General features: G+C 46.4%; 1 protein-coding gene across 2 annotated transcripts in view; it reads right to left on the reverse strand.

The window, feature by feature from the left end:
* The window catches only part of GCFC2 (GC-rich sequence DNA-binding factor 2), a 255,188-nt gene that overhangs the window by 50,544 nt on the left and 184,672 nt on the right, over nucleotides 1–19,972 (reverse strand). For both annotated transcript variants that reach the window (XM_085610585.1, XM_085610586.1), the window contains 2 exons: nucleotides 13,221–13,287; nucleotides 8,396–8,542 (listed from right to left, as the gene is read on the reverse strand). In XM_085610585.1, the coding sequence (XP_085466711.1) occupies nucleotides 8,396–8,542; nucleotides 13,221–13,287 (214 nt within the window). The remainder of the gene's footprint in view (nucleotides 1–8,395; nucleotides 8,543–13,220; nucleotides 13,288–19,972) is intronic.

Below are 19,972 nucleotides of genomic sequence, written 5' to 3' on the forward strand. Positions count from 1 at the left end.
TATAGAACCTGGGGGATTAGTTTACTCTGAAAAACCCTACTCTATGGCTCCAAAGTATAGCTGTCATATCTATGATCGAAGTTTTTCAAGACATTCACTTCAGTGGATATTACAACCTCCTTGAATCCAGGTGTTTAGCCCAGCTCAGATCATCTGAAAAAGATCAAACCCAAATACTTATATTCTTGGACGTACTTCAGCCACACATAACCAAAAATCAAGTAAAACAATGTTTTATCTTGTCTACATTGATTGTTAGTTTATTTTCAAAACAATAGGAGTCAAGCGCATTTATTTTTCGTTGGAGCCCAATAGGCGTGTAATCCACCACCACCAAATCATCTGCGTACATGAAGCAACTAATATGCTTATCCCCAATCTAAGGTGAAAAACTATGAGCGCCACTTCACATCTAATGAAACGACTAAACAGCAGGGGTGCTAAGGACACACCCCTGACGTAAACCATTCTCTACCGGGATTTTCCTCGACAGGCCCTAACCCGTCCAGGTCGACCTGTACCCAGTTACTGTTATAAAGCTTCATCAGGAGACTTAACAGGGCCCCCAATATATTCCACTAGTGCAGTTTTCACCAAAGCGTACCTCTGTCTACGCTGTTGAATGCCGCTCGGAAGTCACGAAGCAGCAGCAAAGGCCACCTGCGAGCTCCACTGACCTTCTTGCAACTCCGACAGTGTAAAACAGTGGTCCATTGTTGCTCATCATAGCAGTGCTACTTAGTCCTTATAAACTAAAGGTACATGAGATCAACAGGTGTATCCTTGGCTTCTGCAATATGTGTGGTTGAAAGAAGAACAAGAAAAGCATAACAGACAGCACTACATGAAAAGGCGATGTCACTATAGGAAGAAAGGCTGCAGCTGTCCAAAAAAAATAAATCTATTTTTACATGAAAGAAAGCAGCATATGGATGTCCAAAGCCAGAAGCTTGCTAACATGATGCGCAGAAGTAACTGCAATCGGGAACTCAGTTTGTTTTTAAGTAAGGAACCACAGCGGGAACTAAGGAGCAGACCCACTGCAGCGTTCAAAAAGGAGCAGTGCTTTTAGGAAAAACATAACTGGGGCTTCGAATAATTACGGGTGCTTGGGCAAAGAAAGACTGAAAGAGACGATAAATATCCTATAATCGTGTACAAGGCACACCCAAAGACAACACAAACGTCAGATAATTTTGCCTGCAAGAGCAACCTGCTTTTCACTCATGGTGCCAAATTGAGCCCCAACGGCCTGAATGCAGGGAATTGGTGCAACAACGGCAGTCAGAAAGGATAACATGCACCACTTGTGCCGGACAGTCAGGTCTCTCAGCTAGTTCTGTTGAATCTCCATAAAGTACCTTGCCTTGCTGGTGAGACGCAAGGTCCTCCCGAAGGGGAACTTTAAGTGATTTTCTGGCCCTGGCCAATTGCTATCAGAGTAGTGGCCCCTCTGATCCGAAACCAATGCCACCAGAATGATCTAGGCTCAAGTCTTATCTGACTTTCGGCACTCATGGTCAGCAAGATGGCACCTGCTGAGTTTGTCTGCTCTGAAGCTGAGGACGCCGGTTAAGTGCCTGACAGTCATCAAAATCATGTTAAGCTCCAGCTATCCCCACAGCCTCAATGCCTTGAGGCAGACAGTATGTGACCCTATGCTTCCGTGATTGTAACAATACAACACAGTGGTTGACCGGGCACATACAGTGGGACTGAGACGACGGGACCTGGCTCCTCCACAGACATCCTGGCTTTTTGGCCAGACTACCCCCTTAAAGAGCATATCCTGCAGGAGGCCAGGGCGAAATATCAGATCAAGTATATGGGTCACTCTATAGCTTTCTACCAGGACTTCGCAGGGCATGTCCGTGCTCTCTTTTTTTTCCAGATGCACGCGATTACGCCTTGCGGGCGCTGGACACTATGGGGAGGGGGGGGGGGGGTGTTTGGGTGTTCCAGTTGGGGTTAGGGAGGGGGGGGCAATTTGTTGTATTTGTATTGGCATTTATAAGGCGCATAAATCACCCGTAGATTTCGTAGCGCCAATTGATGTGCTGTATGGTAGGGGATGGCAGTTAAAACGAGGGGTGGATCAGCAAAGGGGTGGGGGAGGAAGGAAGGGGTCCCGGGTGCGGGAAGAGTATCCTCGAAGACATACAGAGTGATCTGAGACTGGACATCAGCATGCACTCTACTTTACAGATTGTTAAACTGAATGTGAGGGGCCTGAATAACCCGAACAAGCGGAGAGCCATTTTATCCTATTTAAAGAATTCGGAGGCTGATGTATGCCTGCTACAAGAGACTCATCTCCTCCCCAATGACTGGCACCGTATGCATGCTCGGGCTTTCCCTCAACAATTTTTCTCCTCCACACAAGATAAGAAAGCGGGGGTAGCCATCCTGGTGGCTAAGCGCTTTGCCGGAAGGTGGGGGATAAGGTAGCGGAAATAAAAGGGCGCCTCTTAGCATACAAGTTCTGGGTGGGGGGCTCGCCATTGGTGCTAGGGTCCATCTATGCACCCAACTCGGGGCAAGAGAAGTTTCTGACAGGGGCCCTCTCGGAAACCCTGTGTGCGCAAGAGAAGTGGCTACTTATAGGGGGGGGGGATCCCAATTTAGTGATGGACACGATAAAAGATAGATCCAGTCAACGTTACACTCAAACGGGGGAGCTATCCCCGGAGGGGAAATCCTGGCTCCAGACCCGGGGGCTGACTGACCTGTGGTGGGAGGCTCACCCACACACTTCACAATTTTCCTTTTACTCCCACGATACATACGCTAGGCTGGATCTTATGCTGGGCACAACAGAAATTCAACAGCTAGTCAAGGACATAGATATAACACCGGCAGCACTTTCAGACCATGATGCGGTGGTGGCGAGTCTCTGGGTGCCTCCATCGCGTAATAGTTCAGGGGGATGGAGACCGAGGGAGGGTATGATACATAGGCCGGAGGTGAAAGAACAGATTCTCAAATGCATCACGGACTATCTCGAACTAAATGACTCCCCCGGCATTTCCCTGTCCACCTTATGGGGGGCCCTCAAGACAATAGTGCTTGGAGAATTAATAGCGATATCAGCGGCTGAGAACAAGGAATGCAAAGTTAAAAGGGAACGACCAACGGCGCAGGTCCTTGAGCTGGAAAGGATGCACAGCAGGACAGGGGCACCTATGGTTTGGCGCCAGCTAAAGGTGGCACGGGCCACACTCAGGCTCAAACATTCCTATTACATTATGGGGAACAGAATGGGGCATATGCTGACTAGCAAGTTACGAGTCGGCACCCAGCAAATCAAAGTGCAATCAATCCAGTTGATCTCGGGGAAATTAGAGGAAGGCGTTGAGGAGATCGCAAAGGCCTTTCAGGCATTTTACTGCTGAGCTTTAGCGTAAAGACACCCCACCCCGGTCCCGAATTACCACTTATCTACAGGATACACGCACAACAGTACTCTATTCAGTGCATGCAGAATCTCTGTAGGCACCACTAAGGGTGGAGGAAGTGATGGGGTGATATCGCGCCTCAAGCTAATGAAATCACAGGGACCAGACAGGTTTCTCGGCCGGTTCTATATGTCTTTCTGCCAGGTTTTAGCTCCAATTTTGACACAACTTTTTAATTCCTTTATGGGCTCTATTTTGGTACTGACGAAACCAGGAAAAGATAAAACATGAGGCTCCCGCCCAGTGTCGCTTCTGAACGTGGACTTGAAGCTCTTTACCGGAGTGCTAGCGGCCCGGCGAGGCCCCCTCATGCCGGATATCATCGAGCCGGACCAGTACGGCTTCTTCCCTAATCGACAAAGCAGCGACAATACCAAACGCATATTACACCTGGTCGACAAAGCACATCACACCAACATGAATGCTCTCCTGCTGTCGGTAGATGCCGAGAAGGCATTTGATCGGGTGGACTGGGACTTTTTAGATCAAACCCTGGTGCATTTTGGTCTGGTGGACAAGTTCAGGGCCTGGGTGTTGAGTTGCTACACCGCGCCTATTGGGATCTCATTCAGTCCCTTTGAGATCCAGAGAGGGACCCGGCAGGGATGCCCGCTGTCGCCCCTCCTTTTTGAATTGTACGTCGAGCCGCTGGGCCAAAGGATCAGCGATAACCACAACATTTTGGGTATCCCGTTTGGCGGGGAAAGACACGAGATCAGCCTCTATGCGGATGACATCATCACATCTCTTGGATCACAGGAGCGCTCGGTCCCGGCCTTTCTACGAGAGCTGGAAATTTTTGGTCAGGTCTCGGGATTCCAAGTCAACGTCGGGAAATTGATGATTGGACACTTACGCAGGGCAACCAGTTATGACTTCTATCCATACCTCGGAATTGAACTAGCCTCATCTGTTTCACAAACGGTTTAAATTAAATTATTCCAAGTTAACCACCCAGCTCGCTAATGAGCTGCAGCATTGGAAATACTATCTACTATCACTTCTGGGAAGGGTAGCAGCGATTAAGATGTCCATCCTTCCTAAAGTTCTATATCTCTTCCAGACCCTCCCGCTATGGCCCCCGTCATGTACTCTTCACAAAATACAACAGGGGATAGTACAGTTTGTCTGGGCTGGGGCACGTCCCTGGATGAAAAGGGAGCTGGGCTACCTTCGACTCGATGAGGGAGGCTTGGGGATCCCGTGCATATTGGAATACTTTAGAGCAGCGCAACTCCTGTACTTTGTGGAATGGAATATGTCAGAATCTGAAAAGAGGTGGTTGTTCCAACACAGAGCGTCAGCAAAACTTTCCCTCTGGAAGGTCCCTTTCCTCAAGAGTGCAGATAGGCCCTTACATTTACGGGGATCACCGATCATCCACACACAACTCAGGGTTTGGGACGGGGTGGCCACGAAGAAAGGACTGACTTCTTTCCCCTCGCCCATGACTCCTCTCTCGGAGAACAAAGAATTTACACCAGCGTTCCCGGGGTGGCGGGGAACTGAATGTAAGTCGGCAGGACACTGCCTTGACCTCGATGGGATTAAGAGTGGAATATGGCCTCCCTGAATCGGAACGATTCCACTATCTGCAACACCGGCACTGGCTTCTCCAAACGGAAGTGCGGCCAAAGGTGAACAGGAAACTGACAAAATATGAACGGTGGCTATTAACAAAAACTACGGATAGGAAAATGATCTCTGAACTGTATGATATGATACGCCCCCAACCACCTGAGGCCCCCACGGCTAGTCAAACGATGGGCGAAAGACTTGGAAAGGAAACTCACCGGAAAAGAATGGAAGGATACTTACTACCGGGCCAATCTCACTCTTGCCATTTCTGAGTAAATTACTAGAGAGTTATGTCAACAAGAACCTCTCCACTTATGTCGAATTGTCAGGCATCCTAGACCCTTCTCAGTCAGGTTTTAGGACCAAATATAGCACCAAATCAGCCTTGCTAGTGGTCACAGATAACATCAGAATGACCCTAGACAAAGTCCATTCTATGATTCTGGTGCTATTAGTCTTATCCGCCACATTCGACACTGTCTCCCACCAAATACTACTCAGAAGGCTGAAGGAAATAGGACTAAGATTCTGCCTTTCGTTGGATGGCTAGTTTTCTATTTGGTCGGACTCAGACGGTTAATTTAGGCCCGTATCGTTCGGCACCCATGGAACTTACCAAGGGAGTTCCACAGGGCTCTTGCTTGAGCCCCACTCTATTTAATATCTATGTGGCTCCCTTGGCTAATGTTCTAAGGAAACATGGGTTTATTCCGATATCTTATGCCGACGATACGAAGCTACTTTTGCCCTTCGATGAACTAACTCGTACCATTCAGGAATCATTCTCTTTGGGCATGAATGCCATTTCACAATGGATGAGGAATAACTTTCTTCAGTGCAATGTCGAGAAGACAGAGCTCCTACTTTTTGGGGAAGCCCCCATATTATGGTCCCCCAATTGGTGGCCCATTAATCTTGGAAAGCCTCCTATTCCCAAAATTTCTGCTAAAAACTTGGGAGTCCGGTTAGACCATGCTCTTACTTTCAAAGAACATGTTGGCCAGACAGTTGGTACATGCTTCCATACCTTGGGCCTACTTCGGCGAGTCTTCCCTTTACTTCCAGACTCTGTAAGAAAGACTCTGACTCAGGCCCTTATGTTGAGTCGCCTAGACTATTGTAACGGTTTGTTCTTTCTGTTAATGAAGCGTTAATCAATAAACTACAAGTGCTTCAGAATACAGCGGCGCGACTGGTTCTGAATATGCCACCCAGATCTGCCTCCCGTCCTCTTCTCTTAAAACTCCATTGGCTGCCAATGCGCCTACGGATACAATTTAAGATTTTCTGTACCATCCACAAAGCACTATTCAATCTCGGTCCCAGCTATTTGTCAGAAAAATTCATTCTCTACCACCCCCCAAGATCTTTGCTTTCCAGCACCAAACATCTACTTACGGTCCCTAGAATTAGGAGAGCGAGATTAGGAGGGAAATCTCCATCATACCTCGGACCGAAATACTGGAACGAACTACCCCTTTTTCCAAGAGAATGCTCAAATCATTTAGTTTTTATGAAATTACTTAAAACCACTTTGTTCTGCTTTTAATAATATAAAAACACAGCCTTCGCTGTATAGTTGATATGCCTCCACAAAAGACCAAAGATACTCCTCGGAGTCGATTCTGGTGCTACATAAACCCTTAAATAAATAAATCCTACAGCACGTAACACAGCTAGCAGGGAGACAGAAATTAAAATAGCCACATATTGGTACCTGACACCGGTTTGCCTCAACAAGGGGAATCCGGATCGTAGCCCGACCTGCTGGAGGGGCTGTGGGGAAGAGGGCACGCTCATACATCTGCTATGGGAGTGTAGGAAACTAGACGGGTACTGGCAGGTGATCCTAGACGATGTAGATAAACAGTTTGAGACGCAAATTCCGAGATTCCCGGCATATGTAATCCTAGGACTACCCAACCAGCTGATATATCCTCTATGATCTAAGTGGGGAAGGCAGATGGGACTGGTGCTAGGAGTGGCACTTCAATACATCTTATCGCACTGGGGCACACAATTAAGGCCGACTTACTTAGGCTGGTTACAAAGGTTGTGGCACATTTTAGGGATGGAAAGGATACAGGCATCTTTTACTAACTCCACAGCCACCTTTACTGAAATTTGGCAACCGATACTCTTTGCTAGCCACCGAAATGAATGAAATCACATGTCCAAGGTACCTCCAGCTCCTCCGCCTTAAATCTCTGGATACACAGACGCCGACTTCATAAGTAGCTCCCTCGTCCTTGCCCGATATTCTGCTCTACTTCAAATGGGCCGTAAGCACACCAGTTCATGGGTGGGATAGGGACAGAAGAAGGAGGGGTGTGGGGGTGTAGGGGTGTGGGGGGAGATTATGTTCTTGTTTTTTTCCTCAGTTTCTGTTCTTTCTCCCGTTGGCATTGCTGTACAAGTACGATTTGTATGGTTATGGGGCATACAGTGACTTTATGGATTACCTCATAGCTGTTGACGGACATGGACCGCACAATGCCCATAAACCATCGCCAGGTTGCTATATGTATGGCCCAAACAGGGCATCGATGACGAGGTGCTGTTTCATTACTGAGATGTATGTTCTTTTATGGCTACAGAATGTCAATAAAAACAAAGTTAAACCTAAGAAGGTATATTTCCTTATAAAATGAATAATGTTGTGAGGTGAAGCATTCCCTGATGATTCAACCACACACATGAAACGTCTGAAATGATGAACCTCAGAAGCATGCATGCTCTTGCTACAGATTTGGCCTTATACAATCCTGGCATCCATCAACCCAATAAGATATCATACATAACAATTTTCAGTGTTACGAATTTGGAAAATATAAGCCTGTAGAAAATTTCAGATTAGCAGGAGATTTTTATTTGATTTCTGGAACTAACTGTATAAAAACTCTTACAATTACACCAATGTTGCTTATATAAGATTATCGTTAAGGTATCCTCATGAGACGAAGGCAAGTCAAATTCCTGAAAATTAAGGTGCAGGAAATTCCTAATGGCTATTATGGCTGGTGGTAGTTTTCTCTTGATTAGTGGTGTATCCTGAAGAAGTTATCCCCACTAACAACTCTGGAAGTTTAGGCCTTTCTAAAGTTCTGTTCTAAATGTAACCATTTGTTTTGGAGGCAAGACGATACAAAATATATTAATGTAAAACATTTTTTATATTGATCCTGGAGGGAAAACAGTTTGTTTTTCAGAGGAAATAAAATAATTTGCTATATTTTGTAAACTTTGTCAACAGCAATTACCACACCAGAACTACTAATGAAAATTACATCCAATGCCTAAAAAGAGTGGGCATGTCTGAGCACAGAAATAATTAGCAGGTACATTGGTTCATGAGCATTTACCTTGCTGCATTTTTCAAGGCTATGAGGCCCAGGCGGTGCATTGAGGAGCATCAATATGAGATATCGATTAAACAGCTTGTCCAAACTAAGCTCCTGTAGTGTATGCTCTTCTACTAAACAGTCCCATTGAAGGATATTACGAAGAAGCTGAAATTATAATAAACAACATTTTACAGTACAAACAGGCTATGTTTTGGTTCACCAGCTAAGCTAAAACAGTACATTAATCTCAAGAAATGCCTTTCCCACAACAAATTTATCAGACGTGTCAGATCTAGCAGCATGTGACGTTCTTCATGAAATAGTGCATAGGAGGCGATATTTGTCTCTGGCTTCAAACATATAGCTCAATAAGAAGGAACTCACTTTTCAGGAGTAATACAGTTTTAATTCAGTATGGAGAACCACATTCAGCACCTTGAGACAAAGGCTGGGATAGTCAATTCGGCAGGATAGAACAGGGGAAAAGGTTTGTCATTCTGAGTATTTAAAATGGTCAAACACAAAAAGTGATGTGAGCAATGCTTGCAATCAGTCTAAGCACTGGCAATAGTTTGTGATAACATTCCAATCCACAGTTATTTTGCCCACCAGGCCACTTCAGTTTGGAACCAATCATATGCAAATCAGTGTTCACTCTACTCTAAAAGGATCAGTCCAGCCTGAACTGCCAGGCCAGGTCCTCTTTGAACCAGGACACAAGCAACCCAAAACAGGATTCGCCCTGATTGGAGCTCTCCTGTTAGGTATAGCTTGGTACAGTGGCATAGTAAGCACAGGACCAACGTCTGGGCATACTCTTGACCACTTATGGCATTATATCAAACACACAAAAGGTGGTGACAGGAATGACTGCAATAAGTCACTGGTAATCACTCTGGTAGTATTTCATCCCATTTTTCTGTTGCCCACTAAGCCACCTCGGTTTGTGTGATTGATATAACATGCTAAGTGGCCAAGGGTCTTGCCAGACATGGGTCCCTTGCTCACTGTGCCATAGGATCCAAGTTTTACCGAACAAACAAGACCGAACAAGCCTAAACTGGATTGGGGTTGCTTGAGTTCCCTTCTGCAGGGGGCTTTGACTGGCAGTTCTGAATGGACTGTTGCCACGAGGAGCAGGGTTAGTACTGATTTGCATTAGGTAGGACTTTGTTAAGAGTGGCACAGTGGGTTGGAATGCTGCCCTGAGTGATTGCCAGTGGTTAGACTATTTGCAAGCATTCCTCCCATCAACTTGTGTGACTGATATTTAAAATTGTCTTCTGGTGGTTTTAACCCCTTCCATGCTCATGACGGAATAGTTCGGTCATGAGCACAAGCTCAAGTGTGCTCATGATGGAACCATTCCGTCATGAGCACATGCTCAGGAAATCCCTCTGCTGCAGACAGCAGAGGGATTTCCCATTTTCTTTTTGCCTGGGGAGGGGGGGGAAGAGATTCCCCAACCTCCCCAGGCCTATTTTTGAATTTCATTGTAAAGACGATCGCACACATGGCGCGCTATCGTCGTTGCAACAAAAACGAAACTTAAACTGAAACTTAGTTTCAGTTTTGGTGCTTGTGGGGCTATCTCACCACACCCCACCCCAGAGCACCGAAAAAGATGGTAGGGGTATTGTTGGAAAGGGGAGAATCTCCCCTTTCCAATGGTACCCTTCCCTAGTGGATCCCTGCTTGGGGATCACCCCAGGAGGGCGATCCCCAAGCAGGAATCCACCCACTAGCACCAGGGAGGGGGGAGCAGCCCCTTGTGCAAGGGCCTTCGCTCCCCCCATATTTGTTTGGTCACAACAGTCTTTCTGCCCCCCCAGGGGGCAGACAGGGGCAGTAGCCCCCAATCTGCCCCCCGGGGGAGCAGAAAGCCCACTAGAAACCAGGGATTTTTTTATTGATGTTGGGATGGGGGCTGCCCAAAATGGGCATAACAATGCCCCCACCCCCAGTGAAAATCCAGTCCTCCTGCCCCCCTCCACCCCCCCAGAGAGGGCATATGGGGCAGTAGCCCCCAATCTGCCCCCCCAGGGGGCAGAAAGCCCATTAGAAATCAGGGATTTATTTTTATTGATGAAGGGTTGGGAGGCCAATCCCCCCCCCCCCCCCAAAACAAAATGTAACGGTCCTTCTGCAGAAAGCCCTCTAGGCCTCAGGAATGTTTTAACTTTTTATTCAGGGTTGAGGTCAGCCCTGAATGGGCGTGCCAATGCCCACACCTCCCCCCCCAAAAAATGCCAGAGTCTTTCTGCCCCCTTCCGAGGGGCGGATGGGGGCAGTGGCCCCTAATCAGCCCCTGGGAGGGGCAGAAAGCCCACTAGGCGCTTGCTTTTTCTTTATGCGTGGGGGTGGGGGCTGCCTAGTTTATAAAAATGTATAGGTTTGCTAGGTTTCCCTAGGTGCCGGCAGAGCTAGGGTTCAAAATCTGCAGCCGTTTACTGTCGCGGGACTTAGTCCTACCCACACAAGTGAGGTACCATTTTTCTCGGAAGACATTGGGGAACGCGGGGTGGGTAGAATTTTGTGGATCCATGCAGATTCCAGAACTTTCCACCACAGAAATGTGAGGAAAATGTGTTTTTTTGGGACACATTTTTAGGTTTGCAAGGGATTCTGGGTAACAGAACCTGGTGAGAGCCAGTCAAGTCACCCCATCCTGGATTCCCCCGAGTATCTAGTTTTCAAAAATGTTTCCCTAGGTGCCGGGAGAACTAGGGTTCAAAATCTACAGCTAGGCACTTTACAAAAAAAGGGTCAGTTTTCACTGTAAAATTAAAGCGTGTCCGTGTTACGTTTTGAGCCGTTTCCTGTCGCGGGCACTAGGCACTAGGCCTACCCACACAAGTGAGGTACAATTTTTATTGGAAGACTTAGGGTAACACAGAATTGTAGAGCAACTGTTTTTACCTATTGACCTTCGATGCATTGAAAGACAATGTATAAAAAAGAAGTCACTTTGAAAAATGAGCTATAATTCTCATGCTAGTATGGGTACTCACAAATTCGGAAATGTGCAAATATCTACTGTTTCTAAACTCTATATTTTGTTCCAATTTCAGAACTACATAGGTGTCTTTCATACCAATTTTTCCATGTATATATTTTCCCAAATGAATTGCTATATACCTGGTACATAATAAAAAACCATTGCAAGACGCTGCTCAGTTATTGGCTCTGGGTTTGTCGGGTTCTTGGTGAACCTACAAGTCCTATATATCCCCACACAAGAAAGGTCCAGCGGATTTAACGGTATATTGCTTTCAAACAGCTGTCATAATTAGAAGAAGTTACAGGTGAAAACGTTGAAACAAATGGCTTTTTCAACCAATTTAAAAATTTTCATATATACAACGGTTCGTTTCTATAAAGAAACCTTGAAGGATCTACACAAATGACCCCTTAGCAGCGAAGGGGTTAAGGTCATGAAAGATTCTTACAATGTTATGGTCATTCTCAGTAACAGGTCAACAAATAGGAACAACAAACAAGACACAGAGGTCAACCTGGTTCCTGCTGTGGCAACACAACCTCCAATGAATCAGTAACTTTCTCCGGAACCCACTCTCCCCAGTGGCACCCTGGTGGTAGTATATCTCCTGCTACCCATGTACTTTTTCATCTAGATAATTTGAGCAGACTTTACATAGAGGCAGCAAAATTACTCTTAAACAAACTGCAATCATGTTGTACATATACAAAGACTTTCCATTCCTTCTAGTGAAGGAAATTCTAGAATTAGAGTTTGCCACCTCTCAACTAATTCATTTGTCTAGGAAAATACTTTAATACTCTCAACAGGGTAAATCAAGATAAACAGCTTGAATGCTTTAGCACCATCCTCACTTATCCATGTGGTTCTATTTTAGCTCACTGAAATATAAACATCCTTCATAGTATGGTTCTGCCACAAGGCAAGGCGGAGGGCACACCTGCTGCTCCGCAGGTGGTGTCTTAATGTCTACTTGGATAAGTCCACTAATTTAAAGACCCCCAAATACTTAAACTGTTATTGAGCAAGATTTTGAAAATCAAATGTGTGGGCTGATATTAAAGGGAAAATATAAACATTTGTACAGTAGTAGAGAACTTCTTTCTAGTATCTTACAGTGCAGACACTTTTGGCCAAGCAACATCCAAACAGTCAGTGTCCAGGTGTAATGTCACTTGTTTCAAGCTCTATCCGTCCAAAACTCAGCCGCAAGATTCGTACTCTACCTCACACGCCACACCCGCTACCACACCGCACCTAAGGAAGCTTCACTGGCTCCCCATTCACAAGCACACCCAATTCAAACTTCCATGTACACAAAGTCCCACGCAACACAGGACCAGACTACATGAACCGCGGCATACAATTTCACCAACCAAAAAGACACCTACATTCTGCCTCACTCACTTGCCCACATCCGCAAAAACAAAACTGGAGGTCACCCATTCTCCTACATTGCACTCAAGACAGGGAACAACCTCACATCACAGCCTCTTCCTCACTTATTGAGTTCCGTAAGAAGCTGAAGACCAGGCTCTTCATATAAGCACCTTCAGACAACACACCTTGCCCAAGCCCCTAGATACCCTCTCGGGTGATTAGTACACTATACAAATCAACATAACATAACCCTGGGTCATCTTTTATTACCCACTAAATGCTAAGCAATATCATTTAATAGGCAAAATCAGTCAAACCTGGAGGTTTATTGGAATTTGTCCATTTCTTTGGTATCATGAAACAAAGAGCAAGATGTCTTTCAGGCAGGGTTCCTTTATAAAAACTATGCAACAAATTCAAGTTAGAGATAACTGAGCCAAACCAGTACCATCTGATACTTACATTCACTGCTGTCCAAAACTGTCTTTCTTGGAACACAGAATGTGGGGATTTGCTATCTTCTACAGAGCTGGCCAAAGAGAACAAAAACATGTAATGTTTGTGAAATTCATACAGGCTTCAACATTTGCACAAGTGTTTCATACGTTTCCACTTAGATAATATTGAAGAACCAATTAGTTCATTAATAATGTATTTGAACAATATCCAGTCTTCAAGCCAGAATCTTTTGTTAGGAAATATTGGGGCATATATAACTCGGCTATACTTTGTGCAGATTCCCAACCCTTTTAGAATTTTAAAAGAATTCCAGGAGTTTTCTTCGGAGCCAGTGACTATAGCAGATTCCCATAAGTACTCACATTTGTAAATGTGGCACTAAAGTGACATTGCCCTTGTAATGTTTCCACAGAAAAATATATTCCTCTGTAACAAAACATATACTTAACCTCCAACTATTTTACAGGTGTTCACTTTCGAACTTAAATATACATTTTGTCCTGAATTAAAGGTTGACACGTTTCGGGGGGAGGGGTGGAATAGAACCTGAAAAAGGTGCGAAATCGATCAACACAGCATAAACCACCTTTTGCAGGTATCCACACCATGAAACACCCACAGACTGGACTTTGAGTTCGCTCACAGAGAGTGCAGTAGAACTTGTGGGTTTAAACTTGTATTTGATGCCATTTTGGAAGATCCTTGCATAAACAATAACGGCTGCAACTAGAGAAACCCTATTATTATGGGTGCATGGAAAACTCAGCTCTGCCAGCAGAGTTTGCAGAGATTTGCCCACTTCGTGCTCTGCCTGGAGCGAGGAGTTCCGTAAAAACTCAGCCAACCACCGCGTGGCGTAGGTTTTCTAACAAGCAGCTAGCAAACTTTAATGTGGCGGGTGCGAAAATCGTGCGCTAGGCCAAGTCCTGGCATGATTTCTCAAAAGCCCACTTACTTATACTCTGTATCTATCCAACTGAAGCCTTGTTTTTTATTGTACTGTTGTATTGATCTTATATTTCATAGATTATTAATTTGAGTTTTGGAGAGTTCATTTATGCCCATGGCCTGGTTTGCGTTATAGAATTGTGACAATTAAAACTACTAAATTAGGGTAGCGACATACATTCAAGATAAGCTGCTTGCAGTGCGACCTGATGTAGTCACAAACTTGGAGTTATGTTCACATGGAGAAGCAAATGATTGGATGGCCAGGAAGAACAAGTTACTTACCTTCAGTAATGCCTTGTCTGATAGAGACTATCTAGCCACAGATTTCTTATCTTGGAATATCCTCCAGGTGTCAAACTGTATCAGGAAAATCTGGAGTAATACTCCCACAGCGCTAGTAGGTGGCGTATAGTAGCTCCACGTCGTAGGCCTCAACCGTGCCTGATGGGACAAGAGTAATACCTATGTAGGTGCCTTGCAGTTCATTGACAGTTTTTTTTTGTGTAAACCACAGAGCCACATCAGAAGGCTGATCGACCAGTGTGCAGATTCAAAGAGCCTACAAGTACCTTTTTAGACAGAAAATTCCAATTTGCAGGTGGGGAGGATGGGAGGGTCAGAAAGGAATCTGCGCCTAGCTACAGTCTCTACCACATAAGGCGTTACAGAAGGTAAGTAACAGATTCATCTGATAGAGGGTTCTAGCTGCAGATTCTTTAGCTTAGGCGCCACTCCTCATTACTGAGCGCCTGGGAACATATATGTCTTCTTTCTCTGTGCAGCATTGTATTGTTTTTTAGCATTGTATATATTTTACTAGTGACGCTTTTACTTACCTCACTTTGGGGCTGTGTCCTTGCATTCTCGGTGTCCCTGCCCGATCTGCCGCGGCTGCATTGCCGTTTGAGCGGCGTGAGAAAACACCTCATCGACCCGGTACCCACTTCCGGCAGGACGCGGTCTAGTCGTCCGCCGGAAGGGAAGGTACTTAAGCAATCCTGCGTTAGGGAACGGCGGATTGTCGGCGCCACTCCTCATTACTGAGCGCCTGGGAACATATATGTCTTCTTTCTCTGTGCAGCATTGTATTGTTTTTTAGCATTGTATATATTTTACTAGTGACGCTTTTACTTACCTCACTTTGGGGCTGTGTCCTTGCATTCTCGGTGTCCCTGCCCGATCCGCCGCGGCTGCATTGCCGTTTGAGCGGCGGGAGAAAACACCTCATTGACCCGGTACCCACTTCCGGCAGGACGCGGTCTAGTCGTCCGCCGGAAGGGAAGGTACTTAACCACACATGTGTCATACGCGCAGCGGACGAGCGCAGCGGGCGCGCCGGATTCGCGCCTAAGGCTAGCCCGTCCGCGGCCGACCGGGGCACGGGGCCATACCCCCTGGCAGTCTCCAGTTACCTCGTACTTACACTAAGGAGGAGCTCACCAATCTCCGTACGAAGATCGTGAAGGAGTGTGAGCATGACATTGATTTAAATAATTACGACCAGGAACTGCCTTGTAGGCATTGTGGATATACCCTGAGCAAGCACACCACAGGGAGCCTTTCTGGTATTCCCAATGCACTGGGTAACAGCAGGAAGATTAACCGTGCCCTGCTCAACTGCAGGTCCCTCAAAAAAACATAGGCTAGAGATTCATGATCTCCTGACTGATAACAGATGGGATATGCTGTTTCTAACAGAGACCTGGCTTAATGAGGACTCGGATCCTGAATTAGCGGAGGCTCTTCCCCATGGTTATAAAATCTGCAGGCAGGATAGACTTAGCTGGAGAGGGGGGGGGCATCGCAATAATCTACAGGGAGAGTGTTAAATGCACCCTGGAGCCCGCTAATATCGCAGACAGTGAAACAGGAGCCTTCTCAATCTTGATTGACACCAACACGATTATCAAGGGTCTATTAGTGTACAGACCTCCTGGTGCCAGTAAGGCCTTCACTGACAGTTTTGCACATAATACCATCTCCTCAGCCATGCGTTTTAATAAATATCTCCTGCTAGGTGACTTTAATCTTCATTTTGAAGATGCCAATAACACAGCAGCACAAGAAATCCGGCAAGAGCTGCATACTATGCAGCTAGAATTATGCTCCACCCTTCCCACACATCGTCTAGGGCATCAGCTGGATCCCATTTTCAGCAATTGGGATAATATTAAGCAAGAATCCCCCATACCACTGATATGGACAGACCACTTCCTCGTCCCATTCTGGTTCCATGTGAGGGCTCATAATAATCCGAGCCAAATCACCTGCAACAGGAGGAGACAAAGGAAGTGGGCTAAATTTTCTCACGATAGGTTCAGGGACAGTTTTATCCTGGAAAGTCCCCCCACTGTGTTGGGTACTACACTTAATGAGGCTTGCGTAACCCTGGATGCACACATTACACATGCTCTGAATTCAGCAGCTCCCTGGTCTAATAAAGGCCCGGTGCGATTAACAAAATCAGCACCTTGGTTCAACGCGGAACTAAAAGAAGCCAAAGCTGCTTGCAAACGGGTAGAGCGAGCCTGGAGAAGGGCCTACCTATCAGAAACAGGAACGCGGTATAAAGTCTGCCTCAAGAACTATCATGCCTTGATCAGGAAAACCAAGGCAGCGTTCTATACCGATCGCATCGACAGGGCTAAATGCTCTACCAAGGAGCTATTCATGATCTATAAAGAGATCTCAACACTAGCCTCCACGGATGAACAGGCGGGCGCCTCTGCGCAAGCCTGCAACAAAATCGCTGAGTTCTTCCAAAAAAAGGTGTTGGACATTTATTCCACCTTTACTTGTGATGCCAGAACTGGCTCCAATAGGCTCCCCCCCTACGAGGAAGTCAGATGGGGGGGGGAAGAGAAGGAAGGCTGCATCAGTCAGTTCCATGTTCCAGAGGAGGAACTTCTGATGACAGTAGCGAGGGGAATTAAATCAGGCTCCCCCAGGGATCCTGCACCGGCCAGAATATTGGCTAGTTCTAGGAGTTTCTTAGCCCCCTATGTTAGACACATACTCTCCCTATCCTTCGACTCAGGCAAGGTTCCGCCTGGGTGGAAACAAGCAGTCGTGCTACCCCTAAAAAAAAAACCTCAAGTCAGTGCCACTCAGCTTAATAACCTACGCCCGATCTCCCTCTTACCCTTCTTTTCCAAACTAGCCGAACAATTGGCCAACCAACAACTCACAGCACATATAGAGGCGAATGGCCTCTTACACACTAACCAGTCAGGCTTTCGTGCTCACCACTCCACGGAGTCAGCCCTACTTTTTTCTACAGAGGCGCTGAGGAAACATGTGGATGAAGGGCAAGTAGCAGCACTGATACTTCTCGATCTCAGTGCCGCCTTCGACACTGTGGCACACCACACCTTGCTACAGTGTCTGAAGAGAGGGGGAGTGACGGGAAAAGCGTGGTTATGGCTAGAATCATTCCTGACCGACCGCAGCTTTTACGTGGAGCAAGGGGGCAACAGATCAGATGTCTTTGATCTCAGGCAGGGAGTCCCTCAAGGTTCTAGCCTCAGCCCCACCCTGTTCAACTTATATGTTACACCTGTGGCGCTCATTGCTGAACAGTATGGGGTTGAGGTAGTAACATATGCCGATGATACTCAGTTGGTTGTTGCTCTGACCCAGCCAGCTGAGCAGGCTGCTAGAAAGTTTACATCCTGTCTTCAAGACCTTTCAACATGGATGGCCAGCAATTGCCTCCGCCTAAATGGTGACAAGACAGAGGTACTTATCGTCGGCAGATCTCCCTCAGTTTGGACCTCGGCCTGGTGGCCGCAGGCCTTGGGACCTCTGCCGATCCCAAGGGATCAGGTGAAGAATTTAAGCTTTTGGATTGATTCAAACCTGACTTTTGACTACCACTCCCGGTGTGTCTCTGGCATCTGCTTTGCTATCCTTCGTAAGTTGAGAAAGACGCTCGATTTGCTCCCGGAATCCGCTAGGAAAACTTTGGTACATGCCCTAGTCACCTCCAGGTTGGACTATGGGAACGTCCTCTATCTGGGAGCAAATGCTAGCTGCCATCGTAGACTCCAGACTATCCAAAATGCCGCCGCTCGCTTTGTACTTCGGCTACCAAGAAGAGCTCCTTCGAAAAAAGCCTTGGAGAAATTACACTGGCTTCCTATTAAGGAACGTGTGAATTTCAAGGCCCTATGCATTGCCCACAAGATACTTCAGGGGAAATGCCCGGGCTTCTTGCGCAACCTGCTCCTTCCTTATATTCCTGCTCGACAGTTGCGCTCCCTTGATGCTGGACTCCTCTCGATTCCCAGAATAAAGAAGGCTAGGATGGGAGGGAGATCGTTCCGCTCCTTAACTGCCCGTAGATGGAACACCCTCCCCCCTCGTCTAAGGGCAGAATCATCATAACTGACTTTTCGGAAGGAGTTGAAGACGTTTCTCTTCCCCAAGGGCTAACCATCTGCTTCTTGGTTTTGCTGAGTAGGCGCTGCTGCAATCTTTGATAGCGCGCGGACACACTGATAAGTGTAACCAGGCGCTCTACAAACTCAGAAATAATAATAATATACCAAAGCAATACCTCCCCAGAGGTGAGCCTGCAAACTCGCTTGGACCAAACAATCCTGGTGGACCGAACGGGTAAAGTGTTCATCATGACGGACCGGACATTCAAGGCAGCAGTGTCTGGTATACGTGTTCAAGGATGCCCAAATAGCAGCCTGACACATTTCCAGGACAGGAACTCCACAAACTGCCACAGTTGTGACTCTGGTGGAAGGTGCCCGCAAACCCTCAGGCGGTTGTTTCCTGACTATTACGTAGCAGATTTTAATGCAGAAAACAATCCATCTGGAGATGGTCCGTTTCTGCACGGTCTTCCCCTTCTTGTTCCAGTGACCGCCTACAAAGAGTTGATCATTCACCCGTTGTTCTTTAGTACAATCGCTATAGGAGGACAGTGCCCTTTTAAAATAAAGCCAGTGGAGTCTCTCCTCCTCCTTGGAGTGGTGAGATGGAGCAAATAAAGTGGTCAGTGTGATGTTTTGTTTGATGTGAAAGAAAAGAGAGTCACAGGTTCGTGGAACATGGCAGAGAAGAGTCACTGATTCGGAGAATCATTTTGTCTGGGAAGAAGCTGGTGTATGGAAGTTGAACAGATAGAGCCTGCCGCTTGCAAACACTCCTGGCTGATGTGAGATGTGATGCCACCAAAAAAACAGTCTTGTTTGTCAAACGTCTAAGAGGACAGCTATGCATGAGTTTAAAGGGAGAACACATCAAATAGGTTAAAACCAAATTAAAATCCCACTGGGGCATAACAAAATGCTTGGGAGGAATCATATGCTGAAGCCTTTTCAGAATAGTGCCACATTGGGAGACTTAAATGGAGGGTTGGTCCGGTAATAGCCAAACTGCGGAGATGGCCAAAAGGTACCCCTTAACTGTGCCAGGAGCAAGACATTGCCGGGCTAAGAACAAAACAAACACCACCACTTCGGGCAGTGGTGCAGAAAGTAGGTAAATGTGTTTCTCAGTGCACCACGCCACAAACTTGTCCTAACAGCAGCCATATACAGTTTTTGTTGACAGATGCCGGGCTGCCAATAGGACGTCACAGATTTTGGGAGGAAGGGCGAAGACTCTCAACTACTTAATTTCCACACATAAAGGTGAAGTGTGCGAATGTTTGAGTGCAGAACTCTGCCCTGTTTCTGCAACAGTAAATTCTCTTGAAAGGGCAGCCTGATCAAACAACGGATGCTCATGCTCGATAATTCTGAATACCATACTCTAGTCGCCCAATCCGGAGCCACCAGGATAACTTG

The sequence above is a fragment of the Triturus cristatus genome, chromosome 6 (genome assembly GCF_964204655.1).
Source record: "Triturus cristatus chromosome 6, aTriCri1.1, whole genome shotgun sequence".
Lineage (NCBI taxonomy): Eukaryota > Metazoa > Chordata > Amphibia > Caudata > Salamandridae > Triturus > Triturus cristatus.